General features: G+C 35.2%; 1 protein-coding gene across 2 annotated transcripts in view; it reads right to left on the bottom strand.

Moving 5' to 3' along the window:
- The window catches only part of E(z) (histone-lysine N-methyltransferase E(z)), an 88212-nt gene that overhangs the window by 21908 nt on the left and 43577 nt on the right, over positions 1 to 22727 (bottom strand). For both annotated transcript variants that reach the window (XM_081739569.1, XM_081739579.1), the window contains exons 6-7: positions 7323 to 7423; positions 1118 to 1304 (exon numbers count right to left, since the gene is read on the bottom strand). In XM_081739569.1, coding sequence (XP_081595695.1) covers positions 1118 to 1304; positions 7323 to 7423 — 288 coding nt within the window. The remainder of the gene's footprint in view (positions 1 to 1117; positions 1305 to 7322; positions 7424 to 22727) is intronic.

Genomic DNA, 22727 nt, shown 5'->3' with positions numbered 1-22727 from the left:
CCCTTCTGCATCTGAATGGGCCCTCCCAAATTTATAGAGAAATCGGCGCCCTTGCTAACGAGGGCTGTCCATAGTACCAGACGTTTTGGCCTATCGCGGCAGTAGGTGGGGGCTAGAGTCGCCATCTTGGTGTCAGAACGTTGCCCCACACAGTTCGCATCCAGCTGGGTAGAGTGAGGATTGTTACGCTCTCGCTCTCTTTCTGTGACATGTTACAAATGTGTGTTGGAAGAGAAAATCTCGCTCTTGTGAGGTGCGTTGTGATTACATATTTGTTGAAAAAAAAAAATTGATATCCATCGCCAATTGTATGAAGTGTGTGGACGTAGAATAACGACTGAAGGCCGACTGAGGCAATGATGCATTGATTTTTAAAATGGCCGTTCTAATGTTCACGACGAGGACTGCAGTGGTAGGTCTAGCCTTGTGTCTGATGAACTGGTGAAGCAAATCGACGACAAAATTCGTGCAAATCGTCGTTTCACGATTACGGAACTTACTGAATATTTTCCCTAAAATTCACTTGGAAACTACATGTGGGTGTAAGCCAGTGGTTGAAAGCGCAGGCGGCAGATTTCCATCGCGACAGTATTTAAAAACTTGTGCCACGATGTGATAAGAGCCTTATAATCTGCATGGCGATTATGTGGAACAAAATAGCTTAAGAGTGTACCTTTTAAATGTCTATAATATGTACAATTTGGTTTCTTTATTGTAATTTTTTTAAAATTTCAAAATGACTGTTACTTACTGGACAGCCCTCGTACATAAAGTCCCTGTACTTTATAGAAGCTTATAGGCTTATACTAATTTTTATTATTATTATTATTATTATTATTATTATTATTATTATTATTAATAATAATAATAATAATAATAATAATAATAAATGAAATAAGTGTGTTGTGATATAGTGAACGTTCAGTAGTGTGTCGTCGCTCAATTTTTTTTTGGAAGCACTGCATTAACATATAAGTTTGTAATAGTAAATGAATACTTAAACGTTTTAATCTCAAACTTCCTGGTAAGCGTCTGTATTTTATAAATAACCGCATAATTTTGACGAATAATTTCCTGTCATTATCACAGGTATTGGAAGAACAACTCTTCTACCTACCTTTGTCATACTTCTTCCCATTCAATTTAACGCTATCGTTACTGTCTTCTGAACTCGCTTCATTCCCAGAATCTACGGATGCGTGCTTCCTTACTTTCCTTGGTCGCTGCTCTTGGGAGTTTTCTAATTCTTCTTTCTCTTTGGATTTCTCAGCCACCAAAGCTGCCAGCTTTTCTTTCATTCCCTCCTGAAACATTTCAGCAGACAGCACTCTAGACAAAACGTTAAGGGGATAGACTACTAAATATTTTTCAAAAGCTAACAATTTTTCTTTTGCCCGTTTCTCGTAAGTGAAAAGAGATAATGAAATGTAACTTACCACAATAACAGATAATGTTATTCTACACCCGAAAATACCAATCGGAAGAATTTCCAATGTTGACATCCATAGAAATTACAGTGTGACCAGAATTTGAATTACCCTAAAATCTAGGTTAAGGCAGCGACTAGAAAAATGAACTCAACAGTAATTGATGACTTATCATATTGTCTTGGTTCCTTGTTAACTACTTTTTAAATAATATTTATATTTATTTTGTAATAACTTATGTACATTATAACACAATAAATACAAATATTATTTAAAAAGTAATTAACAAGTAGCCAAGACAGCATGATAAGTCATAAATTGCCGTTGAGTTCATTTTTCTAGTCGCTTCCTTAACCTAGATTTTAGGGTAATTCAAATTCTGGTCACACTGTAATTTCTATGGATGGCAACATTGAAAATTCTTCCGATTAGTATTTTCGGGTGTAGAATAACGTTATCTGTTATTGTGGTAAGTTACATTTCATTATCTCTTTTCACTTACGAAAAACGGGCAAAAGAAAAATTGTTAGCTTTTGAAAAATATTTAGTAGTCTGCCCCCTTAAGGCATGGATTTCAACAACGCACTATTTTCTATAAAAGTCAAATTTGTAAACCTGGATGGTGCGTCGTGATGTTTGATAAAATTTCGATGTTTCGTTGACTAATTATTTCTTGAACTTCCTCTATTTCGTATTTGATTTCCTTCCGATGTGCAGGAAAATACAAGCTCTATTCAATAAATAACCGGAGAAGTTATATATACATATACATATATATATATATATATATATATATATATATATATATATATATATATATATATATATATAAAACTTCGGTGTCTTAGAACTATTATCAGATGAGCCTGGCACGCCTGCCTCGCGAATGGGATGCTGGGAATCAGTGGAACAAGATGGCGGCACCCTTGTAGCTTTGCACTAACGTGCAGCAGCAGCAGCAGTGTCATTAGATTTCTGTTAGCTGAAAGGTTGAAACCGTGCCATTCGACAGTGAATTTCGATTGGTTTTAACTTTCCAGTTAACACAAATCTAATGACACTCCACTGCTCCACGTTGGCGCAAACCTACAAGGGTGCCGCCATCTTGTTTCAGGGATTCCTATCATCCTGTTCGCGATACAGCCATGCCAGGCCCATCTGATAATAGTTCTAGGACAACACCAAAAATAACAAAGCAGTACAAACTTTGTCGAAGTTTTGTACTTTTTATACAACTTTTCTGGTTATTTATAGAATGGACCTTGTATCTTTATCACTTAAGAGTCGAAATTAATAGCTTTGTAAGCATATCTGCTTCTGAAAATCGAATAAAACTATAAAACACTATACGCTCAATATGAAGTAGCTCCCTTGTTTGTTTATCAAAATAACTGCATTTTCATATCCACTGATACTGAACTAGATCGAAGTTATAATTTGACTAAAGTACTCGCTGAGTTAAACAATACTTTTTATTTAAAAACTAATAAGGTGTAACCGTTCTGCTACTATTCAGTTTGGCTTCATCAGACACTATCAGTAAAAATAGTGTCTCATGAAGTCAAAATGGATAGTTGACGAAACAGTTACACATTATTAGCTTGTAAATAAAAAGTATTGTTTAACTCAGGGAGTAGTTTAATCAAATTAAGTCGATAAAAAACGAAGTTCGTTAATATAAAAAAATAGATTGATCTTGTGAAGCGTTCACTAATTCGACAGCTACGGAAATTTTAGTGCAAATATTATAAACTATAGGCTTTTCCTAGAATCAAGGAACACATTAGAAATTTTAAGGGCCAAAATCTAGCAATCTCACGATTACCTAAACACGTACGTGATTCCAACCAATCCAACAAATGAACATTCTGCACAAATCCTCCTCGACTATAGAAAAGCTGATGAATCCTACTACACCAGGTCCAAGCACACACAATTAAATTTGGATAAAGGTATCCTAGGCAAGCAATGGGACACACCATGAAGTACAATAAACTCCTATACTTTTCAGTATTGCACCAACATTTTCGTTAGCTGTTGAATTAAATTTCCCAATCTAGTTCCATGTCAATGGATATGGGAAACATAGTTATTTTAACAAACAAACAAACAAAAAACCTTTATTCAGTGTACAGTGTTTTATAGTATAATGATCCCACTTTCAGAAGCAGACAGGATTACAAAGCTACTAATTCTGACCACATGATAAAGAAGTCCTTTTCCTGTACAACAACAGAAGAAAGTTAAATCTGGAATAGAAGCAGTTCAAGACACAATCCCTAAGTAGTGACATGCTTTACAATGTTGACAGAAATAAAATCAACAAAATATTACAACTTTTTCAAACATTGTGACGCACCGCTCAGTAAACGACCTTTGACGCCAGACAAAGTTTATTAAAAAAACTAGAAACATAAATCAAAATTATAAAATCCACGACTAGAGTCTATCTATTTCAAGTGTGCGTCTCTGGTGCTGCTGTCGATGTTTGTTTTCCCGTACCTCTCTTAAAAGAGGAGGGACAAATTGCTGTGGTCGAAATTCTTGAATGCTTGGATGCTTAGAGAATTGCAATATTGAGTTACTTCACGGGCTCCTTCGCTGTGCACTGCCTTATTAGCCATTCTAAGTAGCCTACGATCTTCACTCGCTAGGACCAAACGACTGAATAACAATTGGCAACACAGCCGAGTCATTCACTTCTTTCTCCAAATCAAAGGGAACGTTTCGTCCGAAAGAGGGCGGTGCAGGTAGGGCCGAAGTATGTTTCACGTATTTTCCGAGGGCACACTTGAAACAGAAAGGCTGTACCACACGCGATGAATTTAACATTGTATGATGAAATTCTAGAAGTTATGACTGATGCAAATAATTAGGAACGAAGAACATGCTTCTGCGAGAAAATAACAAAACTAAACTCAAACTGTGTAAAACATACCGTATGCAGTTCTAAAATCATTAGTACTAGGGAATCTTTAATTATTCAATGTTAATTATTTTACACAGTTAACAAGTACATATTAAAAAAAAAAAACCATAAAAACAGTTCAAGATGAATAATATCAAATAAGATCACACTACTTGCACTTGAGAGGATTTAATAATAATAATACACTGTAAATTTAGATTCTAGCAAATTTAACTATGAAATGCTTTCAAATTCAATGAAAGAGCGACGCCAATTAAGAGCTTGACATACTAAAAATAATACAAAACTTACCATTTTTCTTTTGCTTGTTTTTCATAAGTGAAAGGATATAATGAAATACAACTTACGACAATCAAAGATTATGTTATTCTACAAAAAAGAACCTGAAGAATTTTCAGTGTTGTCATCCATAGAAATTACAGTGTTGCCAGAATAACATTTCCCTCAAAATCAAAGTTAAGGCAGAGATTAAAGGAACGAATTCAACTGAATTTGATTACGTATCGTGTTATCTTGGAATCCTGTCAGCTACTTTTTAAATAATAGTTGTATTTAGTTTGTAATAAACAAAATAGTTTTAACATATATTTATTAAAATTAAATAATAATGTTATTTAAAAAGTAGTTCACAGGATTCAAAAATAACATGATACGTAATCAAAATGCTGTGAGTTCGTTCCTCTAGTCGCTGCCTTAACTTAGATTTTGGGGAAGATGTTATTCTGGTAACACTGTAATTTCTATGGATGGCAACAATGGAGATTCTTCAGGTTCATATTTTCTGCTGTAGAATAAGATTACCTATGATTGTGGTAAGTTTCATTTCATTATCTCCTTTCACTTATAAAAAAAAATGGTAAATTTTATATTATTTTTAGTATGTCAGACTCTTAAGGCTGAAAATAAGTAGCCAGAAAACGAACTGGGTAACAGTGGTTAGCACATCGACACTGAAAACCAAACACCGACTTCGACTCTCGATCCAATCCCTTATTTCTTTTTATTTAACGTCCCACAATTAAGCACTAAGGCGATGGGAGTGATGATGAGGTTGTTGATAATGATGGAATGACGGAAGTGGAAGGAAACGGAAGAACCCCTAGAAAATCCAGGCACACAGTGTCTATCACTTATAAAGCTCATTCCGTAGGAGCTGGAATCGAAACAGAGACCTCACACGCTAGAGGTGAGCGGCCTGATCGCTCTACCACTGAATCACCGAGCCACTCTTATTTTTCAATGATTTTTTTTTTTTTTTAACTTAAAGACGATGATGTGAGAAAAATCCGTGTTTCCTTTCATCATCTAACCTATTTCTATTTGCTGCTCCTAGTTTATCTTGATCTGTTTTAATATTTCCTTTTTAATGTTTTTGGTTTGTAGTACAATCAAAATTGATCCAACGTTCGACTGTACCGACGAAATTTTGCAGGATTACCAGTTTAATTTCCACATAATTTGACTAATGATAGTAACTAATTCTATAGATTAAAAAAGACGAAAGTTCTTTGCAACAGACATAAAATAACACTCATACCTGTATCATCCTGTTTATGCTATAAGAGAATAAAATCTTACTGATTAGAAGTTATTTTAACAAACGACATCCTCAACTCGGACTCAAAATTGCTTTTATATTTTACTTCATTTATTTGGGGGTGTAAGAGAGAGATTATGCAGGGTGCCAATGCGGAACTCTAATACAAGACAATATCATTCTCAGCTATTTACCAACTGTTAAAAAACGTAATAATGAGCCAACTTTTCTACACTTGTGAAACTTTTTTCCTTTTTTCTTTAATTTCCTAGACATACAACAGCGTTAAACCATAGCCCCCAATTCTGTGTAATAACTTCCTCGGCACCGATATCTTATGATTCCTTTAGCGTTTCTTCCTCGAAGCAAATTACAAATGACCTTTGGCTATTACAAGAAACTGTAGGTACAGAGATCTTCTCTCTCCTATCTTTCCTGCTACCTCAGCAGGATAATTGAGCAATGAAAGGACGCGCACACAATATAGCTTTTCATGTTCTAACAACTGAATTTTCTTTAGATTAACCGGAAAATATGAATTAATTGAAAATAAGGAACAACACATTTGAAGATATTGGATAATACCAGGTATTCAAAGCATTAACTAAAAACATGACAATAGTAAATTACATTACACTGCAAACGACAAGTACATGTGTCCTGCAGTATTAAAAAATATCTTAGTTTTCACAGTATGAAAGTTATTTTTTAAAATTAGAACAAAATTAAATATGTTAGAAAAAAAATCACAGGCGCCTGTTGCTTGAAACTGCATTTGCCTAGAATAATTCGCAGTAGTTCTAGCAATTGTTGAGATGTTGCAACATAACATTACTGCAACACCATCCTTGACTCTCCTCCCAAGCTTCTATGATTACTGAATTGAAACGTTCAGGGTACGATATTTTGCTAAAAGTGTTATATATAATATTGCAATGTATTGTATGATCTTATATTACGAGGCATATATTGCTACCACAGATAAAATAGGAGCCATGGTGGATCAGTGGTAGGAGGTTTACTTCTGGTGCGTGGGTTATCTCGGGATTCTCCCATTTCCTCCTACCTGCTTTATTTCACCACCATCGTCCATCTAATAATAACTTTCCCGCCATTAGTCCATATCCACAATTCGTTGCCGATTCTACATAAATCTTTCAGTTTTATGTCTCATGGTTATTTCATGTAGGCTAAATGAGACGGTGATGACGAGAATGAATGAAATGGGAGAAAACGGGAGAATTCCGAGAAAACTCACGTATACGATTTTTGCCCACCACAAAATCTACTTGGCGTGAAGGGTAGATTCTATTTAAAATGCTGAAATTAGTCTGTTAATGTGGCGCATTGTTCAGTAGCCACAAAGCAATGTTAGAAAATACAATACAATATAATATAACACACACACACAAAATGCGAAATATACTACCAAATGCATATAACAGTCGACGCCACAAGGGTCACTAAACGCCTTCAGATCAGGTCCTTTTCTCTTCTGAAGATTAGGTCCAGGATGATAAACTTGCAGCCCTGAAACATTATACAATTAGAATTACTATCATGTTCGCGATGATAAAAAATACATAACTAATGAAATTAAAATGCACAGAGATAAATAAAGATAATTTAATTGTAAACGCTACATACTCACTGTATAAGAAAATATGAATTACTCTGCATCTGACTTACCGTAATACTGACGATACTTATATACCAATAAAATGACATTTTAAATTTAATTAGATGACAAAATATATTATTTGTTAAATGAACAAGTAGTAAATGTGGTATATAATTTTTTTAATCAATAATTTTACGTTTTTTAAAAAAATTGAGGCGTTGCAAGTAATAAGGGATCTACCTGGAATGCCTCAATTGTTTTCAACACATGCGATACGACACTGATCCCATAATTTTATTTAGAAGGCACATGAATACAAGAATATACTCAAAAGATAAATCTGAATTTTGCTTATTGGCTAAAGAAAATAAAATGAAATTAAATCTTTAGTTTAACGTCCCACGATTGCGCAAACGAAGTGTCAAAGGAGACGAATGAAATAGCAAGTGAATGATGAAAGAAATGGTGGAATGAGAAAGTGGGAGAACCATGAGAAAACCCACGGACACGATGTCGTCCACCACGAACTCACATAGCCTGGGATTAAACCAGGGACCTCTAGAACCAGAGGTGAGCGCTATGCCATTGAGCTACCGTGGCCCTCTTTATTGATTAAAAAATACCTATATTAATATTCAAAATAACCGGCGCCTTCAGCGAGCAGTTCTAGAAGAGTAATACTCAAAAATGAGACCCAACTTCTTTGATGGTTGTAGTTTATAGCAAAACGAGGAGAAAAACTTTCGTTAGAAGCCGTACGTAAAATTTCGAAACAGATTACTGTCTCCAGTTCTTTCCCCTTTAATCTTCCCGAACTACTCGAAGGCTTTAATTTTTTTTATAAAGATAAATTTATTTTGAAACTAATATGCCATCTTTCCAACAGCATGCTGAAAATTTAGCTACTATTGTCGCTGCCTTCTTCTGGTACAAATGAGAGGTGAGAATTTAGATTAGTTTTGAGTTAATTAAATGTAGGATTTCAAAATATTTTCAATATTAGCTACAGGTAATATCTTTCAATATTTTACATTATCAACCAAACAAGTGAGTTTCGTTTCATTCTGTGAAACTACGATGGTTGTATACTTAAATATACCACTCCAGCACTCACGACAAACGCTCGAAAATCTTCAGTGAGGGTGGCTCGCTTCCGGATTCGAACCAGGCGTCCTCCTATTGTAAAACAAGAACGCGTATCACTAGTCTACGCCTACGGTATCGCTACGAAACAGTTCACCTTATGTATGATGTCACAACTGACGAAGTCACAATGCTCTTGACTTGTTTATACCGTTTTATAATACTTACTTTTTAAGCACTATGCTGTTATAGATCCTAAATTTTGTTTTTGTTTCTCCGACATATTGAAAACTGCACGAATCCATCAAACTTGTATTTGTGACATTTGATCATGTTTGGCTCTGATTGATTAAGGAACGTCACATTACATAGTATGAATCATAGGGGTACCTTGGCCCTCTTGATTTTGGCAGAGGTAGTTCGGCCACCCCCTAAGTTTTGGGAGAGATACATAGGACTAACACTCTTAAATTTTGAAAATTACCAAATTTAAAAATTTGGTATGATAGTACAGAACCGAGATAAGTATCTCTGAAAGTTTGAGTAGTCTACCTCGTTCCCTTTTATGGTTAAAAATGGCCAAACATTCAAATTTCGCAAGTTTTTGTCCTACTTTATTCTCTTTGATGAAGTTTTATTACCTTATATGCTGACATGGATGAATACATGGGTTCATTCGCTTCATAGGGCATGGGTACATTGATACATTCTTTCAAAATTTCGGAGGGGTACATAGGACTACCCCTTAAATTCGGAAATTATCAAAAAACAAAATTAAGTAAATGCTTTCTACGATCCAAATATATATTACTTTGTAAATGTGGATGGTCTATCCTGTTTCCTTTCATGAATAAAAAATTGCCAAAATTTCAAAATTTATAGAGTTTGACCTAACTTATCTTCTTGGATGAGGGTTTATTATGTTATATCGTTATATAGGGGTATGTTCTTTTTTTATAAGATGTAAATACATTAATGCATTCCTCTAAAATTTTGGGAGAGATACACTGGCCCACCCAATAAATTCGTGAAAATTTTAAGCAAACTTTATTTATTTATTTATTTATTTTTTTAAAGAAACAAAGATTTGAAAGTGATAGGCAAATCAGATTGCATCAAGAGTAACTTTCCACTGATGATCTTAGACAATGAGTCGTAACTACAATACTAGGGTTCAAAGATTTTCAAACTAAAATTTAAAAATAAATAAATAAATCTAATAGTGATCGAGAAAATTTTTCAAACTAAAGTTAGGATGCAAGTTTCAGACTTAACATTCGACTAGTGTTCCAGAATAGTCAGAAACATTGCATTTTATGTTTTATATCTTTAAGCAAAATAAATTTGACTTGAACCACGGAAAAAAAAATCATTCGAATTAAATCAGTTTGATCTAAATCAATCAACCCTGAACCCTCATCAAATGGGACAAATTAGGTCAAAACTCTACAAATTCCAAATTTTTGGAAAGTTTTACCCATAGAAGCGAACGACAAATTTACAAAAAATATGTATTGGGTTCTACAGATCATTTACAAATTCTGTTTGACAATTCCCACATTTAAGGGGTGATCCATGTACCGCTTCCTAATTTTGGAAACAGGCGTCAATGTACCCATGTCCCAAAAGGCGGATGTAGAAGGTAAAAACTAAAGGGGGGAGGGGAGGTGCAACCACAACGCAGACTATGATAGGTATATCATACGTTTACTATAAACTTTAAAAAATATATCAGGGTGTCCACTAAAATTCCAAAATGAAATTTCGTGACTTTTTCTTTGCCAAACCATACAATTTAGTAACATTCTCAAGAGTGAATTTGGTTGCGAATTAGGCCGAATTTTCATGTATGCGATAGAAGCGTGCTTTGTTTGCGATTTGGTAGCGTCTAAAGCCGACCAGACATTTTTCCTGTATATAAATAATTTGTCATTGAAAAAATTCGGAAGGCCTAGAACCCCATTCCCGGACTAGATTCGCCACTGCCATGTCTTATGAAAGAGAATGGACCCATATACTCATCAATATATACATATACGGTAATAAAGCTTAAGCAAGGAGAATAAAATAGGTCTAAAGCCTTATAATATGAATTTTTGGCATTCTTTTTACTGTAAAAGGGAACGAGATGAACCACTCAAAATTACAGAGGTTCATACCTCAGTCCTATCCTTTCATACGAAATTTTCAAATTTGGTAGTTTCCAAAATTTACGTGTGGTGGCCCTACGTACCCTTCCACAATTTAGGGGCTGGACCAAGGTACCGCTACCAAATGACGTCTTATCACGTGATCAGGTCACATGACGTTCTTCAGCCAATCAGATCCGAACGTGATCAAGTGTCGCAAATATTACTACCGAGACCTAGTAAAATCTCCATAACCAAACATGGCGTTTGTGCTTTGTTTTTGTAGTTTAACATCTTTTCAGCAGTGCAGATAACTCTACAGCGTTGTAAGAACATGAATCAAGGATTTTCACCATGCGAATCTGGCTCTCTCGTAGCGTTGGCGCATTTTATGTGCAAGATTCAAGCTCATTTCATCTTAGGGTTCTGGATCTGTTGCAAATAGTAACTGTAACCGTACCTTAATTTCTTACTTCTATTTCAATGAATCGTTACAAAGAGTAATAATTATTTCAAGTTGAAGGCTTAATATTAACTAAATGTAACACAAAAAAGAATAACAAATACTCACGAAACAGAAGGTACAAAGAAAACCAAAGCAGCAAGAAAAGAACATAAATGCAGAACACAAAACAATCGAACGTGTTACTAGAACTAGTCGGCTTCTAAAAATCGAAACCACAATTCTGAAACAAATGTACAACCCATTTTAACTTTTTTTTTGTTTTCAACGAAAACCTATTCTACTATAACATGTTCAATTACAATGGCATGATTGTCACAATCTATCCATTATCATTAAGATTCAAATTTATGATCAACTACTCTTTTACACTACTTTGATTCATGATATTTTTGTTTTACTGCTGGTCTTATACCCCACCTATTTGCACGCAGTTCTCAAGAAAAAAAAAAAAAAAAAGAGCTAGTTAAATTCATCCGGATAAGTACAGCCTGATTAATTTTCGTTTTATTACGCAAGTTCATATTAAGTATATATAAAAATGGTAAGCGGCACGGGTGTACGCAGGAGTTGGATCCTGGGGGTCCAATACCAACTTTTTTTAGTAAATGTAATCTAATTTTAGGGATAATTTTATAAATGTAATTTATCCTCATATTAAATTTACTCTCCCCCCACCGAAATAAAATTCCTGCGTACGTTTCTGATAAGCGGAACTATATCATTTAGGAGTTTTTCGTCTCAACGGAGATAAGTATGAAATACGTTACTTCTACAACACGCAAATAGTCAATTCAATATTTTCACTGGAATATTAATTAACTGTAAACCTGCGATGTTAAATAATTTATTCCTAAAACCAAACTGGTTTTACAGTCTTACGTAGCGCGAAGCGACTCCGTGCACATAAGAGAATAAGGTCCTAGCATGGCGCATGCGCCAGCGGAACAGAATTTCCCTAGTGCTTTCAGTAACATTGTAGCAGTGGTTGAAGTTGGACGTTCCTATTCCAGCTTCAGCTGCGTGTGAAGTGCGAGCAGTGATAGTTTTTGAATGCACAGGGAATAGCGCCGATTGAAATCCATTGTCAGCTGTGCCAGGCCTTTGTACAGCAGGAAGCCAAAATGTGCATGATGATGAGCGCAATGGGGAACCAATCGCCACTACAGACGACCTTGTGGACCTCGTTCGGGAACGCACCATGCAGAATGATCGCTTCAGTTCCCGCTCTTTATTGCACACCATTACCACGGAGCGTTTGGCGTCCTGCTGCAAACTGTCTACACCAGCAACACATCATCTGCTTGCTAATGACGTTACGCCCATAGACCTGACACAGCTGACAATGGATTTCAATTGGCGCTATGCCCTGTGCATTCAAAAACTTTATCACTGCTCGAACTTCACACGCGGCGGGAGCTGAAATAGGAATGCCCATCTTCAACCACTGCCACGACTCTACTGAGAGCACTAGGGAAGTTACGCTGGCGCATGTGCCATGCTAGGATCTTATTCTCTCACGTGCACGCCGTCGCTTCGCACAACATACGATTTCCTAGCTATGGGACGCGTGGGAAACTTACTTTCTGGACGCGCCTCGCAATCAACATTTTGACTTCCATACCGTTATTTCCAAAAAATAATACGTAAAGAGGAAAAAAATATATCGAATATTTATTCTCCAATGGTGAACTTTTTTTTTTTTAAACTTGTATACTTATTATAAATACTGAATATTATAACGGGTTTTCGTCCATTACGAAGATGTTACGTAAGTAAAATGCGTTACTTGTCTTTTCCTTCAGTTATGAAACTATTTAAATTATTTACCTACGGTACTCGAAGACTCATGGAAGAACAAAGAAAAAGGTTTCCCGCAAGCCACTACGGTAATAATGTAATTGACATTACAGTAGCAACTGTACAGGCATATATAAACATATTTTCACCAATAATGAGTTCAGTAGCATCTAGTGTTACTGTAGGTAAATGTTCATGGAATTCTATGGATGTACAGCTGATCTTAAATGAAAAATACTACTACATTACAACGTATGCGTAATTAGTGGATGTCTACTTTGTAAGAAAATAGCTTCTGACAAATAGAAAGAAAATTATTTATAATGTCGTAGACAGGGCAATGTTACCCTAAATCTTTTATTTCTAAGCTTACGTTTTTTGGTATTTTATAAAATAATAATAGCTAATATTCGCTGATAAATCTATATAACTATGTAGCTTCTTTCTATTAAAATGACGCCGAGGAGATCTTTGCCATTGGAATGGAACACATTATAGAGGACATTACACAGAGACGGCGGATATATGTGGTACTACAGATAATACAAAAGCATGAATGTATTGTTAACAAAGTAAATCTCCAATCTTTCATTTCCAATAATTAACAATAAACTGCATGTAATTCATTCACCAATAAATCAAACTGAGAAAACCTTATGGGAAAGAAAAATATGATCTAATATTATCGTGAAATATTGCATGTTATAAATGATTATTTTTAATTAATGGCTGAAATTTAGATATTTAAAGTGCACAAATAATTTCTTGAAAAGGACAAAAGAAGGAGTGGCTAACAATTTTAAATGTGACATATCTGCAATTGGAGTCTATGGTAACCGTATATAAAAATAATGGCTATTGTTTCATTAATAACATGAGCCATAAGCATGCTCTTTATACACAATTAACAAGTTTCCCCACTGCATTTGAATTGGACAACTGTACGCAGGATCACAGCCATGCTTTAGTAACGCCAGTATCAAATATTAAGTCATTTTCATTTCTCAAATGCGCCGCTTCGGAGAAAATTACATAACCATAAATAAAGAACATTTTCTACAAGCGTTACAGATATATAGGACATTACATAAATGTATCACAATATTTTGGGAACAGATTCTTCACAACAACAACAAAATAATAATAATAATACTTATTATTATTATTATTATTATTATTATTATTTCATATGGACCTGTGCTTAAAAGTGCATAGTTTCGGAGTTATAGGCTACCGAAAATGTGAAATAAGTGAAATTTAAAACTTTATAGCTCCACGACTATGGGACCTATCGTAGTTGGCTCAAGACATCACTGAGGAACTGGTATGTGAACTATCCAAATATCAATTTTTCAGAATATCTAGTATTTACTGAATCATTTTCAGAGAGGCTGTTTGGGAGTACTTGATCACTCTCCACCTATCTATCTATTAAAATGCTACAATAGCAATTAAAAGCGCCAGAGCTCCAACCTATAACTTTAGCTTTCAAATCTTTCATTTACGGTCATGTGTGATTTCACGTTTAACAGAGACAAACATTTTAAGTATTTGTACTTTAAGAAGTCTAAATTAGTTAACTATATCTTTTTCATAAAGTTTATGATATAAAATTATTGTTCAAAGCTTTTGTATTTTAATAAGCCTTCTCTAAAATCAATGCATGTGAGTTGTGCTTCCATCTTCCGAGTTCTTTTAAACTATGTTTATATGTTTGTGGCAAATCCTTTCGACAATGAGATCTCGGAAACTACAGGCTCTAGAAAGATGACGTTTTCACTGATCGATTGGAAATTTTGCGAAGATTATCCAGTTCTAATTGAATATTTTAAAAAAAACCATGGCCATTATTTCTTTATTACATTTTTTTAGGATACGCTGGAAGCGTTGAAATAAAAAAAACTAAAGCATCATATCCTATGCGTTATACATTCCAACACCACAATGTTGTATATTGGGGTTGTATATGTCTCAGGCGTTTGTTCCATGGCCAAATAATAGTGAAAAAGGAAGGATAACCATTTCTCGAGTCTTAAGATAAATCTTTACTTTTTTGAGTGTTTTGCCCAATGAACACCATATATAACTGACATTATAATTAATTGTATATGTAATGCATTTGCTTCTTACATACTGCATGCAAGAAGAAAGAAAACACTGGTCATACATGAATTAGAAACTCCAACCAGAAGTAGGCTCAAATCTTGCAAACGGTGCGAGATATTGAGAAAAAAGAATCGAAAATAGTCTCCCTTTTATGATACCCCTTGGCTTTTTTTTTTAAATTCAATACGTCTTTCACTTGTGTCTGTAAAGGGACCTGTACAGATGTTGTGAGGAACGAGAAGGAGATTTATGCTCATATGCGAATGATGCGCTGTGTAGAGAGCGCAGGTTCAGCTAGTCTCTCTAAAAATTGGCAAGACTGGAGCATTCTTAAACATGGATATTTGGATAGTTCACATACCATTCCTCAGTGATGTCTTGATCCGACTACGAAAGGTCCCATAGCAGTAGAGCCATGAACTTTTAAAGTTCACTTGTTTCACGTTTTCGGCACCCTATAACTCCAAAACTATCCACTTTTGAGCACAGGTCCATATAAACTTTTTTTTTTCTTATTTAGATGTGACGAGTCTGTTCTCAAAACATTGTGAGACATTTAAGTAACACTGTACATATTCATTAAATTTATCAAATGATGTAATCTACTATTTTTACACTGTTTTGTTTTTTTAAAAAAATATTTCAAGTCCCGTTTGAATGTGCTCCCAAAATATGAAAAGGATAATGTACACTTATAGATTAATTTATGTTATCGTCTAATACATGTTTTGCATGTGTCCCAATTGCAGGGTTTCTACAGATTTATTAGTTTTAATTTCCCTGACTTCAAATGACTTTTCGGTCCCGTCCTTCCTATGTGGCAGACCTTACTTCGCCTTTATGTTCTATCTTTTCAGTAGGTTTATAATTAAAACGTTAAAAATTAACAATTAAATGAATAATAATAAAAAAAAATTGCGGGAGTTAGTTTTTAATTGATAATCATTAAAAATGTTCGTAGTGATTAAAAAATTGATCGTTAATGTTGATGTGATCTAATTTTCAATAATTTATTGAAAATACAGTAATTTACTTTTAAAGATATGGGAGAAAAATAACAAGTCATCTCAAGTATTATACAGATACTTGGCCTGTCTTGGAGTAGCGATTATAGTAGCTTCATTAATGAGAGGTCCTAGGTTCAATGCCAGAATTAGGCAATTTTTTTTTTTTGTATCAACAAATAAATGACAGACCGAGCACGCGTAGACTATTGGTTATTGTTCTTCGTAATCAAAAGATCCTGGGTTTGATTCCGGTGGTCAGCTATCCTGACAAAAGAGTTTCCTCAAGTTCACTGAGTAATAACGGGATGGTATCGATAAATATAACCCCTGGCTGATTTCTTCCTACTTTCTCACTGTTGATGTTATTGGCTTTAGTTAATTATTCCATTGTAAATTGGGTTCTCAGACTGAATCTGGAAGCTTGTTAGATAAATGAAGTCCTTACCTTGCTTTTTCAGGCACAGACTTTTCATATCATTAGGGTTCCTAATCCTAAAATAACAAGTGCTTGTCATATAGCACTCGCATGCCTGTATCTTTCATACTGTTTTTATTTATTTATTTTTTTAAAGTTGGTTTTCTTTAAAAAAAAATAAATAAAAAAAAGTCTGATATTCCAAAGAACTGAAAAATATTTGGTTTAAATCTTGATTTAAATCATGGTTTAAACTAGGCAATCCTGCAGTGTGTAGTGATCAATACTGAAATCAGAAATCATACTTTTCTACCATTTCTGGTTGCAATAGGGGGATGAAATACTTATGCGTAGCATAATTTGGAAGTCTATATTTTATATATCAATTAACTTTGCAGTATAGATCTCTTGACGCCCTAAGTCCAAAAAGAACGATAGGTATCTCTCAACGATGGGTTTTCACAAGTTGTTGCGCACTTGCGTATATCGTGTTGCCGACAGTGGAGAAAGTCAATGCAGTGTATTATGGGAATATTTTTGATGGATATTTACAACAGCGAAACCTCCACGCTATACGGAGAAGACATGCCAACCGGGTGCATTAAGGGAAAGGCGTCCAGTCACAGCTAGATTAGAGCTTGCATTCTACAGAGAGAGGGAAGCTAGGAGCGGGATTTGAGCTATTACCTTCATCGACATCTCATTGAAAAGTTCTTATGGCAGCCTAATGGGCTTCTAAAACAACTGCTTTTCTTCTTTTAAGATGAGCACAGTTTTCGACCTCTGGAGAACGTACTAACAGAAGTGAAATAAAATAACCCTTGTACACCTGCAAAGAAGCTCTTTTGAAATATCATTTGGGCTCTCGTCAAAATTGCTGCTTGTCACTTAAATACTACCGATGGGATAAGGGCGGATTATTGAGGGTGAGTGAACACTTCGAAGTCATCTATATGGACGTCTATAGCGGAAAAAATTCCAAGATTTATGAAACCAATGAAGTGGAGTTAGGTAATATCAGGGGTGCCCACAAGGGGGGGGCTATGACGCAAACTGCGTCATTGAAATATTGTGGGGGGGTTAAAAATCCATATAAATATGTTTGATGGGGGGGGGGTAAAATTAATCGAAAAGAAGATTTTTTTCATGGAAGAACACCTACGGATAGACACTTGGGGGGGTGCGTCATGGACATAAGGGGGGGTGGGCACCACTGGGTAATATTAAGTGTCAATTTTCAGAAGTTCAGGCAAAATTTCAGACAATTTTAACCAATATTGAAACAAGGTAATCAATCTAAAATCTCACAACTTGCGAAAAGGCCATCATCACCATTTATGTATACATTTTAGAACTGATAGGATCAAGAGGAGTCTGTTCTTAACAAATTCTTGGCATTAATTTTTCCCTGTAACAAAATCCAGCCACAACCATGAAACCGCATGAATAACTTCCGCTGCACTGGTGAACGAAATTGCTTCGTCGTTATGGATCGACACTTCCGTGCGTAATTGCTCGAATCTTTTCTCAATTAGGACAGATATATCAACGTCTCATCTAAGATGACTACAAACTTTCTTGTTCTACTGCCAGGTGTCATCCGTATGGCTTTCTGCCGTTGGTTTTCCATTGCACGATATGGTTTTCAGAGCATCAACACTTGCCCTATGGATTATCTTGAGATGTGATGTTTTTGTAATGGCATGGCGAACGATTGGTTGTGATACCTGGAAACCGGATGGCCATCGCACTCTATAATGGTGATAGTTTTTAAATTAAAATACCTATATTTTTGGTTCATTTGTAATTTTTAATTCCGCTCAACAAGTAGTGGTTAACTTGCTGACTTAATTGAGGTCCGTTTCGGATCTAGCTTGGTTGAGGGACGGGACGGTTGCCCTGCATTTCGTCGTACCATGGCATTTACAGTGGAGCATTTAATAGTACATCCGTATTCGTGCACTATTTGACTTTATAGAAACAACTGAAGTGTGCATCGAACACGGCTATAATGTAGCTTTCTCTCAAACTATTCACTATCTTAGTTGTGCAAGTTTCCCTTCTCTGCGTTGCGCAAGCGAAGACCATTACGTTCACATAAAAGCATATCAACCTCTGTATTCGCGAGTGGCTCCACATTAGCTTTTCATACGAAGATTGCTATTTTATTCATCATTATTTTCAATTACACTCGAATAGTTACTTTTGGTCGTCTTTACTTTTATCATCAGCAGCTCTTATTCCTTCTGGTTCTCTGCACTTTCTCACGGCAGTGCTCACCTATTCTTTTTAAGGTTTCTGATTGTCCTGGCTACTCATTCTGCCATCATATCACTTACAATGACTGCCAGTTACATACGATTGAATCTTGTAATACTACTTAAGGATATAAATTGACGCATATTTGTAATTATTTATAACAATCAAGCGCAATGAATTTATATAATAGTTTTTTTGATTTCACCATTTTTAAAGAGATTAGTTTACCAAAAACTCATATATATTTACTTTGTCGGTTCGTGTATCAGTTCGGAAGAGACAAAACCTCAAGAACTACTTAAGAGTCTTCATCCCGGCGAAATTAAAATACCGCTAATTTTACAGTAATTATGTAATATCGTTAAATAGATAAAAGATAATCGAAATGTGGAACAAGAGCGACCTAGACTGCATAAGATACCGTTATCACGACTCACTTATCTGCTTTCGATTTCGAGCCATTTTGAAAATCGGCATTTATTTTCGCGTTTCTAAACAGCTGAAACCATAAAGCCAGTAGGTAACTTGGGATAACGGTACCTCACGCAAAATAATATTGTCTAGGGCGCTCTTGTTACACATTTCAATTATCTAAAATTAGCGGTATTTTAATTTCGCCGGGATAAAGACTCTTAATGGATCACCATTAATGTTGGCCAAGATGTAGAGGGCCAAAAATTAAAAATAGAATTCGTTGATGAACGTGATCCACCCAGCTGACCTCAAGGTATGGACAATTAAATATCGGTTCCTTATATATTCCTATGGGAGTAATTGAATGAATATTGCAGGGATACACCAACTTTCAGTGTGTGTGTTATTTCCTCGAGCACATGTTATATAAACACGTGCTATCGTTTACATGATTACAAGCACACGCTAGAAGGAAGAAACAGGAAGACACAAAGAGCTACCCGGAAGAGACCGAAGATGGACGAACCACCCAGAAGTCACCGATAAAAGAAGACCAAACTATCAACTAACCTACAACACCTGCTTCTGAGGTCCCATTGGACAAGAGAGTTCCTATTCACAATCATATACCTGGAGGTTGCCATGAGCCTTATAAACCTTCTCCTACAGTCAAAAAGTAATACCCTGGAGGTTGCAATGTGCTAAGGAGTTTCCGTACATACCTAACTTAAACCATCATGCGAAGCCACTTTGTGTGCACTAAGAACTCATTTGGAAACACTTATATATTGTATTTGCAAGAAACTTTGTGAATTGTTTTATAGAGGATTATTTTTATAATAGAATTGGTGGAGAGGCTATTATTGACTCCACTAAAAGAACACTTCAATGTCATCCTTGCTTGACAGACTATCCGCAGTGCTGTTGAGATTAGCAGTTTGGTACAATGCTCAGGATGCGAAAATACTAATTTGCCCGAATATGACACTAAAATAGAATAAAATGACCTTCTATTCGCGAAGTCTAAAGACTTAAATATTTTCTTTTTTCATATACGCATTCATTTTATTGAAGTTTTCTGTGGGGAGAGGAGAGTGAGGGATAATCCAAAAATTCGAACTTTCAATTTTCACGCTGTATACTGTGACAAACCAAATTTCTACTGCTAGTTGTTCAGCTATACATACGAAAATGTACAATATGACATTCTAAGAAGAAAATAATAGTATCATGAGAGCTACCCAGGTCTGCTAAGGAGAATGCTCGTAAACATAAGAGTATATTAAACTTACAGATGCAGTAAATAAAAAAATGAACAACTTATTTTTATAAATTAATATTCTTAGTACTGCGTGTTTATAAATGAATGGTGCAGTTTTAAAAATTAACAATAAATCTATTTATTACCTTACACCAGTGAAACCTACAACGTAAGCAGTGGCAACTGTCCAAGTTTTTCATGCGCTACCTGCTGTTTACTTGTTATACTTACTGCGGAGCGGCAGCGACAGTTTCCAAGATGGCGTCGTAACAGGAAAAAGCTTTCTGTGTGCTCAGTTTTGACGTATCCAGATCTGTGGTTACAGTGCAACGCAAGTTTCGTGCTCAGTTTAGGAAAGACCTACTGTACAAGAATAACATAAATAGGTGGTACCAACAGTTCGTAGAAACTGGATGTTTGTGTAAAGGCAAGACTTCTGGTCGACCTCATGTTTCTGAGAAAGTGCACGGCTCATTTTTCTTCGAACAAGAAACTGTGACCGGCGACTCATTTCTAGACATGTTGGAAATCTGCTTATCACCCCGACTGAACAATTATGATGATTACATTTTGTAAAGTGGACGGTGCTCCGCCCCAATTTCACAGGAATGTACGAGAGTTTCTAAATCGTGTTCTCCATCACCACTGGATTGGACGTGCTGAACAGAAGACAACAACCTTCTCCCCTGGCCACCCTTTTCGCCAGATTTAACATCATGCAACTTCTTTCTTTGGGGGGTTGTTAAAGACTGAGTTTATGTACTGCCATTGCCTGCTCTTGAGGAAGTTTGTGATAGGATAACACGCACTGCAGATCATCACGGCGGACGATTTACACTAAATATGAGAAGAATTTGATTACCGTGTAGATGTGAGCCATGTGACCAAGGATGCACACACACATTGAAGGGCTGTGATTAATGCATCAGAAATTTGCGACAATTGACGCTGATTATGCTGTAAGATTTGTCCATATAAGGTAATAAATAGTTATTATTAATTTTTAAAACCACACCATTCATTTATAAACACGTTGTACTATTTTTCTTCCCTTTTACTCCGTCGACGAGGTATTCAAGGCTTGAAAGCTAAACGTGTCTGATTCGTGCATACAATGAGTTTCTGATCATTAATTATTAGACATTCATCCAGCTTATTGTTGGCATAAATATTTCATTATGGTAATTTACAATAACAAATAACATTGACAGAATGAATATTTACAAAGGAGGGTATCTTTAAGCTTAATTACTATCTTGACGACATTCATACTTCTAATACCACATATATATTTTACTGTAATAACAAAAACTTAAATCTGCTTTCCAAAAACAACAATAAAACACTCCACATTCAAATGATGCTTTCATCTACAAAACAGAGATGGCGAACCGTTTCATATTTGGTGATCTCAATTCATAGGAACCACAAAAAACAGCACTGCCAATTAAACTGCTTTCATATTTTGTTTCCATTGTATTGTTTTCAAATGTAGATTTAGAATATTATATATATAATATATATTGTTGCGTCCCTCACGTACTGTAGTTTTAGATTTTTTGATGTTATGATGCCAACTGCACAAGCTATTTTAAAATACTATTCTCCCAGTGATTTATTTTCTTAGTATGTGGAGATTCACAAGTGACTAATCAAATTTATTTCTGACCTCTAGATATTACTTTGACAGTAACTTTGTACTACACTGATCTATTTGAATACAGTTTTCGGTAATATACACCGAATTACACAAGCCTTTTCTACATCACACAATACGCGTTTTGATCTAAATGTTGACTCAAGAACATGCTGAGTACGGTAGATTGTGTTAAAAGGATGATTTTCTCACAATTCCTCCACTGAACCGAATAATTTTTTTTTTCATTTTAGTCAACACTTTTAACATACATACATAGTACATTTGAGCTGCAATGCTGTTGTTTCTCCATTTTATTCTTCTTTCAGATTTAGGAAGATGTACATTAATTATCTACCTTTCAAGTCCAATAGTTAGTAAAGTTCTTGTAATTATAGAACTCTAAAGATAACATGTAACTTTATTAAAATATGATTACGGATTTAAGCTTGAATATAAGTGGATTTTTATACATATTTTGACACACCACCACTCTATAATTTTGGTTTCTGTATATGTTATCAGCTGCCTCTGGCTGAAACTAAACTTCAAGACAAGTAATTTCATCAGAAAGAATTCTTAGTCTAATACGACTGGGACAAGAAAAATGTTGACTTGCAAAAAGAGGAGTTCTGAGCTG

The sequence above is a fragment of the Thermobia domestica genome, chromosome 2, assembly GCF_964235325.1.
Source record: "Thermobia domestica chromosome 2, izTheDome1.hap1.1, whole genome shotgun sequence".
Lineage (NCBI taxonomy): Eukaryota > Metazoa > Arthropoda > Insecta > Zygentoma > Lepismatidae > Thermobia > Thermobia domestica.
Note: the sequence above shows the minus strand (reverse complement) of the source record. Positions and strands in the feature narration are given on the sequence as shown.